Source organism: Gopherus evgoodei, chromosome 3, assembly GCF_007399415.2.
Source record: "Gopherus evgoodei ecotype Sinaloan lineage chromosome 3, rGopEvg1_v1.p, whole genome shotgun sequence".
NCBI lineage: Eukaryota > Metazoa > Chordata > Testudines > Testudinidae > Gopherus > Gopherus evgoodei.
In genome coordinates this window covers 5,583,097-5,596,660 of record NC_044324.1, presented here as the reverse complement: position 1 = coordinate 5,596,660, position 13,564 = coordinate 5,583,097, and the positions used below count along the sequence as shown (strand labels likewise).

Below are 13,564 nucleotides of genomic sequence, written 5' to 3'. Positions count from 1 at the left end.
AATCAGCCAGAGAAGGAGGTCTTCACTTCCTGTCCCAAAGGGAGCATGTTGCTGAGAAGCTGCTAAACAGCTGCCACGCCCCACCCAAGAGGCAGCTGCATTTCAGGCCTGGGGGGAGCAATCTTTGTATGACCTGCTGGCGGGCTCCATCTCCGAATGGTGTGACCTCCCCACATATAAACAGCTGCTTCGTCCTGCCCCAGAGGGGGTTGCATTTCAGTGACAGGTGATCTCCAGTCTAGCTACGTTGCAAAGCATCCTGGGAATTTTCTTCCGAAGCCTGGGTTTGGTCAGGCACCGCAAATGCAGGTGAACGCTTTCCTCTCCCTTCGCCACTGCGGTAAATCTCGTGCCTGGGGAAGGGGAGAAAAGCCCCCCACCTCCGGCCTGTTCTGAAGCAGCTGAGTGGCTCGCCGGAGCCCTCCTGCCCCGCTGCATGGGGTACCACTAAGGCTTTGCCCCATGGGCAGGGCGGCTAAGTAGCCAGTCTCTGCCCATGGCGGATGGGGAGCTAGAGTGTTTTTTTGCAGGGGTCGGATCTACACGTGGTCCTGGGGCGCTGGCAGCTTTATGGCACCTGAAGCTGCCAGGCAAAGGTGGCCCCCAGGCCTGCGAGAGAAATGAAAAGGGCAGAGAGATCTGGGACTGGGCACCCCCCTGGTTGGAGAGGCGTGAGCCCCCTGCTGCAAGCCTCATCTGAGGGGGTTCCCTGCTTCCCTCCCTGGCATGCTCAGCCTGACGCTCCCCTGGAGCCCTCTGCATGAAGGGGGTCAGCGTTCCCCACGCAGCCCCCGGCACTGGGCTCCTCGGTCAGCACAGCCAGCAGACCCTCCAGAAGCGCTTTTCCCGAGCCCCCTTCCCGTGCTCTCTGTGCCTGGCCTTTGGCTGGCTGATTGCACGGGGTGGGACTGGCGACGGCTGGCACCGAGCAGCCGCCCGGGGCTCCCTGGCACATGGGCCAAACCTCTCGGACTCTGAGCCGTGGGGAGAGGCTGCCTCCCTCCCTGCTGTGTGCTCGGGCCAGCCTGGGACCCCGCAACCCCGCTGGAGACTGCAGAGCGCCCCACAGCGCCTGTTCCCCACCTCAGCCCCAATGGGGGAGCCAGGCTGGTGGGATTTTCAGCCCCCTTAATGCTTCTCCCTGCATCTGCATCCCCCCCAGGCATTGCATCCCCAGTCGGGGGGGAGTCCATCTCCATGCTGTACTAACCCCAGGGGAGTGGGGCGGGAAGGGGGGGCACTGGGGAATTTCCCCTTGCAAGGATCCAGGATTTCCCGGGGCAGATGGGTCTGGGACCTTGGTCCTAACTCATTTCCCCCCTCATGGGGCTGGGGGGGCACCTCCCCTTCGCCAACAGATCAGGCCCTTCTCTAACCCCAGACCAGGCCCCTCTCCCAGCCAAGTGCCTGGCCTGGATTCAGTGCCACGTGGGGCATGAAAATCTGACACCCCCCCCATCCCAGAGGCCTCCCCCTTGTGAGGCTCCCGGCCCCTCTGCTCTCGCTAGGGGGAGCCCCGAGCCCGGCCCAGCCACACAAAAGACCCAGCTGCTCTGGGGATGGTTATTAAAGCCAAGAGGCAGCTGAGCAAATGGCTCTTTTGTGTTTTTAAAATGGTGCAAGAGACAGGAGGCCTGAGTGGGAGGGGGCTGCTGGGCACCCCCACGATGAGGGGCCCTAGCGGGGAGGGATCTGGGGTGCCCTCCCACACAGAGTGGGCTTCATTCGTGCTACCAGGCCACGTGTTAACCCCCCAGAGAGCAGCTCCCTGGGGTCTTGGCTGAATCCCGCAGCCGTTTGCCCCACCCCGGCCAGCGCTGCCCTCTCCCTCGGGGCCCAGGGATGCTCAGCCAGCAGGTGCTTCTTCCCTGCCAGGCCCCAGCAGCCTCAGCCCCACACGCTGCCCTGCAGGGCAGGGCCTGTGAGAGGGGAGGCTGGGTCTAGGGCTAAGTGGTCAGTGGGGCCTTTTAAAATCAGCCCCCAATAATACAGACCCCCCCCAACACTGACCACCCCATGCCCCCCCCTTAACAAGGCCAGTGCCAGGCTCACTGGAGGCCCCCTGCACAGCTTGGGCCAGACTCACCTATGGTGCAAAGGGGCCCAGCCTGCTCCTAGCTGTCCCCCCACCCTGCTGGGTTATAGATGCTGACAGAAGAGCAGTTTGGAAACACCCTGCCTCCCCCAGCCCGGCGCCATACACCGTCCAGCTCCCTCTAGCCCCTTTCCCTCCACGCTTGTCCAACGGCTCCGCTTCCCCGGCAGGTGCCCGCAGCGCTGGAGTCTGGCAGGGAGGAAGGGAAAGGATCTGGGACAGCCAGCAGCGGGATGAGACCCCCCCCAGGGAGGGCACAGGGTTGGCTTCAGGGGCAGAGCACTTCAGAGCTGCTCCATTGATACATGTCCAGGGGGTCCGTGTGCCCTGAGGCCCCAGGGCTCAGCTCAATCCAACAGCTCTTCTCACCAGGCGGGCCAGGGGCTCTCTTGACCACCCCATAATTGTGAGCGGCAGACAGATAGGGTCTTCGGTTCCTGTTGGACCGTTGCTGTCAGTGGCTTAAACAGCTGCCACGTTCCAATTGAGAGGTGGCTGCATTTCAGTAGCCTTTGTATTGTGGTAACACCCAGGCATGCCAGTCACAGACCGAGGCCCCCTTATGCTAAGTGCTGCACCGATAGCAGGGGTCTGGACTGGCTTGACTCCAACCTAGTACCAGGTTCCTAACCCTAGGGCAGGAAGCCCTACCCATAGGAACCCTAACCCTAGCTCCAAGTGCCCAACCTATAGGAACTCTAACCCTAGCTCCAAGTGCCCTACCCATAGCAACCCTAACCCTAGTTCCCAAGAGCCCTTCCCATAGCAACCCTAACCCCAGCTCCAAGTGCCCTACACATAGGAGCCCTAATCTTAGGATGAAATACCCTACCATTAGGAACCCTAACCCTAGCTCCAAGTGCCCTACCCACAGGGACCCTAACCCTAGGGCGTGACACACTACGCATAGGACCATTAACCTGATCTCCAAGTGCCCTACCCATAGGAATCCTAAGCCTAGGACAGGAAGGCCAACCCATAGGAACCCTAACCCTAGCTCCAAAATGCCCTACCCATAGGAACCCTAGTTGAGGGGCAGACGTGGGCTCTAGGCCCAGCTCTGTCACTAAACCAGCTTAATCACTTCCCCTGCCCAGCCTTGTCTCAGCTCCTCAGCGCAGGGAGAGTCTCGGCAGCTGTACAGTACCTGGGGGCCCTGAGCTGTTAGAACCCAGAGATGCGGCTACAGATCCATGGGCTCTGCGGAGGTAAGATGCTGGAGGAAACACAGAGGCACCAAAGGGAAACACCCCAGTTATATATACAAACCCAGCTCATGAGCTCTCTTCCTGCTGCTGTGGGTGGAATATTCTTTCCCCAGTCCATGAATAGTAGTGAGCAACTAGACAAGGCAGCCAGCTGGGAGGTGCATCCCCCCAGCCTCCCCCTCCTCTTGCATGGGGTGCAGCGGGTGTTCATGCTGGGACCCAGACACTCAGGAGTTAATGATGCCAGCAGCCCCCGCCTGCAGGTACAGCTGAGCAACCCCCTGCTTCTCCCTCCTGGGCTCTGCTCTGGCACATCTCCTGCAGCACTTCCCACAAGCCTGCTGCTGCGTCATCGCCCGTCTGCCTGCGATGCCATGTTAAGCAGGCACTAGTGCCAGGCTGGGGCTTTCAGCGCAGAGGGGGAATGGTGTCAAGGACTGGGCATGGAGTCATGGCAGTGCCAGTTGCTGGCATTCAGGAATCTCGCTGTCCTGGGGAGGTGATGAGCATATTGGGAAGCAGACAGGGCTGGGTACTGGCCCCTCAGCCAGTGGCCCCCACCTCTTAAAGCCAGGCCTGGCCAAGCCCTATGGTTACAAACCAAGAGAAACGGGCTCATCCCAAGAGACCACCTGCCCTTGGGAACAGAACAGCGCTGCCCGAGGGGGGAGGTTGGCTTAGCCTGGCCCAGCGTAGCAAGAACTATTTCAGAGCCAACCCGCTTCGTTCTCTGCTACCCCAGAAGCATCCGGCAAGCTGCTCTGCTGCAAACATCTGCAGCAAGGAGGCTCTGAAACCTCAGGCCCTCCCTCCTCACCTTCCCCAGCCATCAGGGGACCGATTTCAGCCGACCCCCCACCTGCTAATTAACCATGGGCAGGAGCTGGGCACTATAGCATCTCCGCTGGGGGGTGATGTCAGCACCAAGCAGGGACCAGCCAGGAGCGACAGCAGCTCCAGTTTGGAGATGAATGACTCAGCAGTGCTAGATTCCTTGCAGCCGTCAGGCCCCACGCAGCAGCCAGGCTGGGACAAGCTGTGTCACAGGGCGCCGGGAGCCAAGGGGAGGCAAGGAGGCAGCCCAGGCCCAATGATCAGCTGGTTTGGAAGCTACTTGCACCATTTACTAGCCCTGTAAGTTACGCTGACACCCCTGGAATCCCCCCCACACACTGATTCAACTGTCACACCCCACCCAGAACTCCGCCCCATGCAGATCCTCCCCCCAGGCCCCCACAGTGACAACAGCCCTGCTTCATGTTTTAGACGGATGTTTTATTGGAAACTTTAAATATACTCTGCAGACACGACACAACACCCAGCTGGGGAGCTGGGTAGGGATGCGGTGGGGGAGAGGCATGACGGAGCCAGTGGCTCATGAGTGCTCCTCGGCCAGCTTGTCCGCCTTCGCCACGGCCTCCTCGATGGGGCCCACCATGTAGAAGGCCTGTTCCGGCAAGTGGTCGTAGGCACCTGCGCACAAGGGGCAGCAGTGAGGGGGGGGACCCAGCTTCCCTGCACCCCAGGGACTCCCCACAAGGGAGCAGCAAACACCAGGGCTTTTACACAGCTGGGGAAGGTCCCTGGCAGCTTCACAGGAATCATCTCATGGGGGGGGGGGGGGCTGCTCTCTCTCCCCCCGAGCCTGATGAAACTGCAGCCCACCAAGCAAGCCTCTGCCAGGCAGCCCACCAAGATGGCCATGGACCTCAGTGACCTGCCGGCAGCATCAGGAGATGTGGGCCCAGCCTCCCAGCTGGCAGCAGAGGGGAGTCTCCATGGGCCACAGCCATCATCCCTCCACTGCCAGGGCTGGGTGAGCTGAAGAGTCAATAAGCCCCACCCTCAGCACCTCACCTGCCAGGATCTCCTGAAAGCCCTTGATAGTTTCCTTCAGAGGGACCAGCTTGCCCAAGTGGCCAGTGAAGACCTCAGCCACCTGGAACGGCTGGGACAGGAAGCGCTGGATCTTGCGGGCGCGAGCTACTGTCAGCTTGTCCTCCTCCGACAGCTCATCCATCCCCAGGATGGCAATGATGTCCTGGAGGGATTTGTAGTCCTGGAGAGAGACAAGCGCTGCAGGCCATCGACAGGCTGGCAGAGCTGCCTGTTCCTCGGCAGCTAACTGGGGCTCCCCTCAATTCGCAGACCCCACAGCCTGTATCCTAGACCATCCCCTGACAGTCCAGCCCAGGGGCACTGAACAGGGGACCTTGAGGTCCCTTCCAGCCCTTTGCAGGAGTACCCAAGTGCCCCCCAGTGTGTGCTCCTCCCTGCTGTATCGAGCCCCAAAGGGGATAAGGGACCTGTCCTCCCACAGCAGTCACGTCCTAACCACTGGGCCTTCGTTGTTCTTGCACCTGACCCCATGCAGCTCTCACCTGTAGGATCTTCTGCACCCCTCGGGCCACGTCGTAGTGCTCTGGCCCCACGATGTTGGGGTCCATGATGCGGGAGGTGGAGTCCAGAGGATCGACAGCAGGGTAGATGCCCAGCTCAGCAATGGCGCGCGACAACACAGTCGTGGCATCCAAATGGGCAAATGTGGTGGCAGGGGCAGGGTCGGTCAAGTCATCAGCTGGCACGTAGATCGCCTAGGCAACAAGGGAGATGCCAATGATGTCATGGTACAGCCAGCACGACGGCAAACGTCTCAATGAGCCAGGAGAGGGCTGTGTGGCTGAGCGGGCACTGACCGGCCACTCCCCAGAACACAGGCGCCTGTTACCTGCACGGAGGTGATGGAGCCCTTGCGGGTGGTGGTAATCCTCTCCTGCATGGTGCCCATGTCAGTTGCCAGGGTGGGCTGGTACCCGACAGCTGAGGGGATTCTGCCAAGCAGGGCAGAGACCTGAAAGGAAGCAGGGTCGGGTCAGGCGGAGGCTGCAGAGACAGATGGCCTTGCCCAAACGGAAGCCTGTCACATGGATTGGATGAGGCGGGGCAGTTCCATGGTAAGCCCAAGAAGGGCCATCTGGAGCTACAGGGAGAGTTCCTCCTCCCCCCACTGCCTTTTTGCTGGTGGCCAGCGTTCCCCAGCTCACCCCATTGGCCAGGTGACCATGGCTCCCTGGTGCTGGCTTGTCACCATACCTCAGAGCCAGCCTGCGTGAACCGGAAGATGTTGTCTATGAAGAGCAGCACGTCCTGGCCCTCCTGGTCCCTGAAGTACTCTGCCACCGTCAGCCCTGTCAGCGCAACTCTTGCACGGGCGCCTGGGGGCTCGTTCATCTGCCCGTAAACCAGGGCGACCTGCAGCACAAGGGAGGCCAGCGTGTTACCGGGACAGCCGGGGCTGCTCACCAGGCCCCACCCATTAATCTCCATGGAGCTGTTCCAGGAGCACCAGCCCCAGCTCTGCCCCCAAGGACCACACATTTCCACAGTGGGGCTGAGCCAGAGGCTCTTTGCTTGGCCAGCCACACAGCACTGCTCAGGGTACGCTGCACAGACCCCAGGGTTCGGCTTTCGCTCCTGGGCCGATACAGCAGAGCAGCTCGACCCCCAGGGATCTTAACCAGGGGCGCCCCCTCACCTTGGAGGTTGTGTCCTTCAGGTTGATGACCCCCGACTCGATCATTTCATGGTACAAGTCGTTCCCTTCACGGGTTCGCTCCCCGACGCCGGCGAACACCGAGTAGCCACCGTGGGCTTTTGCCACATTGTTGATCAGCTCCATGATCAGCACGGTCTTGCCCACGCCGGCACCCCCGAACAGACCTGAGCGAGTGGGGAGCAGGTGCAATTGGTTAGCTCAATAGCACCCCGACAAGCAGCTGCTGTGCCATGAGGCTCTCCCTGCCCCCACCCCTTTCCTTCTCAGAGCATCAATAGTGGCTTCAGCAAACTCAGAAGAACGAAAGTCATCAGGTTACTCATCAGTGAAGGAAACAGGGCGCGTTAGCAAGGGCAGGAACGGGCACTTCTTCTAAACTCACCAAGCTCCTACTCAGCCCCCACAGTAACAAAGGCTCAGGGTGGTTTCCTAAGCTCTAAAAGGGAGTCCAGCTCCATGAAGCACCCTCCCCCATGAACCATGTGCTGACCCCACCCTCCCTCCCCCACATGGCCCCTTTGATCTGCAACCTACCGATTTTGCCACCCTTGGCATACGGTGCCAGCAGGTCCACCACCTTGATGCCTGTAACCAGGATCTCTTGCTCTACACTCATCTCAACGAACTCCGGGGCTTCAGCGTGGATAGCAGCAAACCTGCAAGACAGGGGCTCAGGGAAGCACGTCAGCTTGCAGAAGGTGGATGACATTCAAGGCCTGCTAGGGCACACCCTGCCGCAGGCAGATGACCACAGCTGGAGGAAACAACGGGCCGTCAGGGGCTCTCTTTTTGAGGACAGCTCTTAGCAAAGGTTCAGTGCCACCTCACTGCTTCTCTGCATTTGTAGTGCACCTAGGCAATGGGGACCCACACTGGCTGGATTCAAGGCACCATTGAAATCGACGGGTAGAAGTTACTGAGCTGGGAGAAGACACCTGATGTTCAGTTTAGCTGCCATACAAGTCCCAGCAGTGCCACAGAGATGCCACTGCAAACTCACAGCCATTTAAGGTGGCCCAGAGGGTCTGCAACAATACCCACCCTCCATTCTCTCATGCAGTCCCAAGGGACCTGCAGCCCAGCAGCTTTCAGTTCGGATTTGCAGGGCCTTGCTCCTTCTCCCCCGCCTACGAGACTGGAGAGTTTGCACTTACTGTTTGGTCGTTATGGGGCCTCTCTCGTCGATGGGCTCCCCAATCACATTCATGATTCTACCAAGGGTCTCGGGGCCTACGGGGATTCTGATTGGGGCCCCAGAGTCCAGCACTTTCTGTCCTCTCACCAAGCCTTCAGTACCATCCATGGCGATGGTACGAACCGTGTTCTCACCTGCCAGGGCAAGGGAAAGGAGCATTACATGGATGCTACATAAAGGCTATCACAGGTAACAAGACAGTTGCTGTCCTGACGGACCACAGCAAGCACAGTGGTGCCTCATGGGGGGTGGGGGTATCTCCTAACATAGGAGGGAGGACAGTTTCAGGGACACCTAGTGGTTAGGGTACTAACCTGGGAGAGCTACATTCAGCTCCCAGCTCTGACACATGCGTGTCACCTTGGGCAAGTCGCTTCGCCTCTGGTACTGGAGGCTGCAGAAGTACCCAAGGTGGAAGGGACATGAGAGCAGGTGACATGCACAGGAGTCCCTGGGAACAGCTTTCACTGCACCCCCCGCTGTAGCCTCTCCCTAGGCAGAGCCAGGCCAGCAGCCATTTTAAGCCTGCTCCTTCTCAGATCACAGTAGCGGCTTCAGCACGCTCAGAAGAACGAAAGTCATCACGCTGGATCATCAGCGAAGGAGGGAGGCTTCAGCCCTGCGCCAGTTACAGACCCGGGGCGGGCGCCGCTTACCCAGGTGCTGAGCCACTTCCAGCACCAGCCTGGTGTCCCTGCCCTGCACCTCAAGGGCGTTCAGGATCGGGGGCAGCCCCTCGTCGAACTGGACGTCCACCACGGCGCCGATGACAGCCACGATGCGGCCCGTGGTAACCCCGGGCTTGGCGGCGGGGGCCGCCTGCGCGGCGTAGTCCCGTCCTGGGAGAGGGCAGAGGAGGCGAGAGTCAAGGTCAGACGCTGGGGCAGGGGGCAGGTGGCGATGCCCCTGCAGGGGCTTTGGGGGAAACAAGCGCTTGTCAGAGGGGACTGGGCCCCATGGGAGAAGAGACCCTTGGAGCCTGCCAGGCCCCCGCTCCCAGGCCAAGTCTGGGCTCCCTGAGCCGGGGGAGGCCGGTCTCCCTCCAGGCCGTCCCTGTCCCGGGCCAGTCCCAGCCCGGCCCAGTGCTACAGCCCCCTCCCCCGGGTACCCCCTTCGGCCCGGCTCCGGCCGGCTGCCTCCCCACGACACTTCCTCGCCGGGGCCCAGGCGCCCTGGGGTCCCCCCCCCGCCCGGGTCCGGCCCATTCCCCAGCTCCCTTCAACCCCCCCCTCCCGCGGCCCGGCTCCAAGGTGACCCCGCCCGGCCCGCCCTCACGCCCCCCCCCGCCGTCACGGGCCCCCCCCGCCCCAGCCCGGCCCCCCCCCACACTCACGGGCCCCCCTCCGCACTCACGGGCCCCCCCGGCCCGGCCCCCCCCCCCCACTCACGGGCCCCCCCGGCCCCCCCGCACTCACGGGCCCCCCCGGCCCGGCCCCCCCCGCACTCACGGGCCCCCCCGGCCCGGCCCGGCCCCCCCGCCCCGCACTCACGGGCCCCCCCGGCCCGGCCCCCCCCGCACTCACGGGCCCCCCCGGCCCGGCCCCCCCCCGCACTCACGGGCCCCCCCGGCGGCCGCGCCGCGCAGCAGCAGGTCTCGGAGCGGCCCCGAGGCCCCGGCCGGGCCCAGCGCCCCGCGCCGCAGCAGGGGGGCAGCGGCGGCGGCCGAGCAGCGACCCACGAGCCCCAACATGGCGGCGCAGACTGAGCCCCGCCGCCCGCCCGCCCAAGACCTGCGCCGGGGGGCGGGGCCTCCGGGCGCACGTGACCCCGGACAGTGCGCTCTGTTGGGCGGCGGGCCTGCCAGTCCTGCGTCCCCGCGCGCTCGTTGGACAAGGCTCCTGCCCATCGCTGCTGGCTCGCCTCTTCCATTGGGCGGGAGCTCTGCCACTCAGGTGACGTTACCCCTTCCAGTTGGCCCGTGCGAGAGAGTAAACCCTCCTCGGTGCTTGAAGGGTATTGGTCGATAGAGCTAGAAGAGGCGGGCTCACTACTTAAGGGCGCAGGGCCCAGGAAGGCGTGACCACGTGTCCTGTCTTGTCCTTGTTCTAGGGCTGGGCCAGGGCTGCTCTGGCAGGAGGGTGTATTCCTGACTCCTGCTGCCCCAGGCCTTTCGCAGCCCCTGGAGCCGGCGTGGCCCCTGGGAGCGTCTACACCGAGCCGGGCCCTTGGCCTGGTTTTAAGCCGGACGGTCCATTTTCCCCTGGGTTTGACCCCTGGCCAGCACTGAGACAGAAACTGCATGTGGGTTGGTCTGGGCTCACTTTGAAGAGTGTGAAGCTCCCTCCCCCCGGCGTGTAGGGTGACCAGACAGCAAGTGTGAAAAATCTGGATGGTGGGTGGGGGGTAATAGGAGACTATTATCAGACCCAAAAATGGGGACTGTCCCTATAAAATTGGGACATCTGAACCTTGCCCCAGACACTCCTGGGACGGAGCTGGAGTGGGGTGTCACCTGATCCACCCTGCCTTGTAAACTCAGCCCTGTGGGAGCCGGGCTGGTTGAGTCCACGCTGCGTTGTAAACCTGGCCTCACAACTGCTGGGATTTGAGCTGCATCCGCACTGCAAAATGACAGGGCTTGGACCAAAATTACAGTGGGACCCGAGCTCTGACCCATCCCCCAGCAGGGTCCTAGGGTTCAGGTCCTGAACGCTTGTTGACCTGTGGCTGATTTGTGGGTTGACAGAATCTGAGCCAGCCCATGGATTTGTCCCAGGTCACACACACACAATGAGGCCGTAGCACTGTTAGAAACAGAACCCAGGAGAACTGAATGTCAGCTCACCCAGCACAGAGCTGGGAAGACAACCCAGGCATCCTGGCTCCCATTTTCCCTCCACAAACCGTCTCATTCTCTGCCAAATCAACATCAGTGATGTATTAGTGCTCCGTTCCCACAGTCAGGGGTAGCACTGGCCCCACCTTACGCCACCATTTTAAGTCTGATGTAAAAAAAAGAAGAATCTTTCTATAACCATGAAGCTTGAACAGAAACCATTGTTATTTGATCACTGTAGCAGCGACGTGCATGGCTCAGAACATGATGCTTTCTCCCTTCCAGTCTGTACTGACCTCACTGATCCAGTGCAGGGGCAGTGCAAAGCTAGAGGGCTGCCATGCCCTCCCCTTGCTCGGTGGCTAGTCCAAGCATCCTGGCTAGAATCTCACTGGGGTAGTAATCCTCAGCCTCTTCCCACCCATGACTCAGTACCCCTTCTCCCATCTAGCCACTAAGAAGGGTGGTTGCTTGCAACCCCCACGAGGATAACCCCTTCACTACGGTAATTACATTGTCTCCAATTTCATTTGGACACATTGTTCTCCAACAATTCCTCTCTTAAACTTATGTGCTCTGTTATAAACAGCTGCTGTGATCCACTCAGAGATGGCTGCATTTTAGAGCATAAGGGAGGAGTGAAGGTATCCCAGCAATCCATTCTCCCACTGGTTTCTAAAACATTTTGGCTCCACTCCCCTTGTGATGAAAAGTGCTATATAAGATATTCTCTGAGATACTAATAATCAGACATCCAACATTTTCAGTAAGGAAGGTCTTAAGCAGGATGGTCAACAAAACAGGTATCTCTTAGATTCTGTAATCTCAGAGCTGTCATACACAGGAATCTACCACTACCACACGAGCAAGACTCACAGATGAGTTATCTACACCTAGCTAAAGAGACTCCAGAAATGGGAAAGGATACACATGTAGGCACAAAAAGTTTTCCAAAACCTTTGAACAACACCGGTGAATCACATCATTGAATAAGGCAGGTGGTGGATGTTTCTGAAGTCAGTAATTAGTATCCACATGCTATAGCAAAATCAAGAAGTGATCTGTCAATGTGACACCTTTTGATCAAGATAAACCCCAGATGGCTGCACACTAGTTAGGGTGACCAGACAGCAAGTGTGAAAAATCAGGATGGGGAGGGGGGTAACAGGGAGAGGGATAGCTCAGTGGTTTGCACGTTATCCTGCTAAACCCAGGGTTGTGAGTTCAATCCTTGAGGGGACCACTTAGGGATCTGGAGCAAAATCAGTACTTAGTTCTGCCTAGTGAAGGCAGGGGGCTGGACTCAATGACCTTTCAGGGTCCCTTCCAGCTCTATGAGATCAGCAATAGGAGTTGATATAAGAAAAAGACTCAAAAATCAGGACATCTGGTCACACTAACCCCAATGCACTTATATGATAGGAAGGCCAGCTAAAATAACCAGCCCTTAGAAGAGCTTTCTTCACATCCCCAGCATGGAGGTAGTTTATTATTCCCTATTTTACAGCTGGGGCAACTGATGTGCTGAGAGACACTTTGCTAAGTGGCAGAGTACATCAATTTCAGTAGAAATCAGGTGTCCCCACTCCTGCCTTTTAACTATGAGATGCTCCCACAAGAAGCTCATTACCAAACTGGGGACCATAATTCTTACCAGCACCAATCCATATTAATTTTGATCAGGGTGTGCAGAATTTCATATTATTAATTAATTTCAAGACATTTAAGCATTTTTTCAGTTATTTTTAATTTTTACAGTAGTGCAAAATTATGGATTTTAAAATTTTCATTTATTCTAAATGTAACGATAGTAGAGGGTGAGAATCAAAAAGTTCAGTCTTTATGATTAGAACATGTCAACATCACATGTCAAAATATACAAAGCAGGTCTCCTTAAATCAAAAGCTGAGGTTCTCAAGCAGCATTTTCCTTACATTGCCTCTCTGTGAATTTCAATGATCAAGGGAAAAATGTCTTTTGCTGCTTTGTTGGCATGCAGTGAAACCAACATTTACCAATAAAAATCCAATTCTTCCAAGCCTAATTTTAGATGAACATCAAGGGCTTTAGAGTAAACAGAACGTTCATGAGATCCTTAACGCTGACCCCTGTGCATGAAATAAAGACACTAGAGCAGCCTGGAAAAACAATCTGCTTGTCTGAGATGATTATTCTGGAGGGATGAGTCGAATATTAGTTTTTTCATTATCCTTCATTGTGCTACGGTAGAACAAAGATCTTGTGCCCAGACTGGTAATTTTCCTGGGAGTTTTACAAGGTTGGTAATTAAAAGATTTGTTTATTTATTAAACTCCTCTGGCTGCAGATTGATTCTCTTTGCTTGTCTATTGTTTAGCCTGCCCTGAAACAGGAAATGCAGCCACTTTGATAAACGGACCGAAAGGTAAGTCTGCTGTCACAGGAGCTTGTGGATTGTGCCTCTTTGTCCTCCGTTGACGTGTTATTTTGTAACTCGGTCAATCCTTACGCCTCCTCTAACAGTCCATTAAGCGAACTTTCTTCTGAGCGAGGCTGGCATAGCTATCAATAGATCCTGCTAAAGTGCAGAGCTAAAATTAGCACTGCCAGCCAGCATTTCGAGCCACCCTACATTTCTGAAACAGGGATGCCTGTTCCACCCCCTAGGCCCAGGTACACTCACTCCACCACCATACGCTTTGAGCAGAGATCAACAAGGAGCAGCACATACTGGAGCCAGTGCTGAGCTGTCTTG

The 13,564-nt window shown here is 58.2% G+C and overlaps 1 protein-coding gene and 2 non-coding genes across 3 annotated transcripts; all 3 read right to left on the bottom strand.

The window, feature by feature from the left end:
- Positions 1 to 4,557: 4,557 nt before the first annotated feature.
- ATP5F1B (ATP synthase F1 subunit beta) lies at positions 4,558 to 9,751 on the bottom strand. The gene is made up of 10 exons (XM_030554657.1): positions 9,612 to 9,751; positions 8,711 to 8,893; positions 8,014 to 8,188; positions 7,394 to 7,515; positions 6,839 to 7,023; positions 6,397 to 6,555; positions 6,032 to 6,154; positions 5,685 to 5,897; positions 5,161 to 5,362; positions 4,558 to 4,776 (listed from the first exon to the last, which is right to left on the bottom strand). Exons 1-10 carry the CDS (start codon positions 9,742 to 9,744, stop codon positions 4,679 to 4,681), a joined length of 1,593 nt encoding a protein of 530 aa, XP_030410517.1. The 5' UTR covers positions 9,745 to 9,751; the 3' UTR covers positions 4,558 to 4,678.
- Positions 7,118 to 7,191, bottom strand: LOC115649550. The gene has a single exon (XR_003999863.1). It is a non-coding gene; the product is annotated as a small nucleolar RNA SNORD59 (small nucleolar RNA).
- Positions 8,585 to 8,658, bottom strand: LOC115649551. Its single transcript, XR_003999864.1, has one exon. It is a non-coding gene; the product is annotated as a small nucleolar RNA SNORD59 (small nucleolar RNA).
- Positions 9,752 to 13,564: the final 3,813 nt, after the last annotated feature.

Bases quoted from the DNA above. Each gene is read 5' to 3' on its own strand.
- ATP5F1B (XM_030554657.1), bottom strand. From the start codon at position 9,744: ATGTTGGGGCTCGTGGGTCGCTGCTCGGCCGCCGCCGCTGCCCCCCTG. The intron at 7,516-8,013 runs GTAAGTGCAAAC...CCTGTCTTGCAG, and splicing joins GGCCCCATAACGACCAAACA to GTTTGCTGCTATCCACGCTG. The intron at 6,155-6,396 runs GTATGGTGACAA...GCTTCCTTTCAG, and splicing joins TCACGCAGGCTGGCTCTGAG to GTCTCTGCCCTGCTTGGCAG.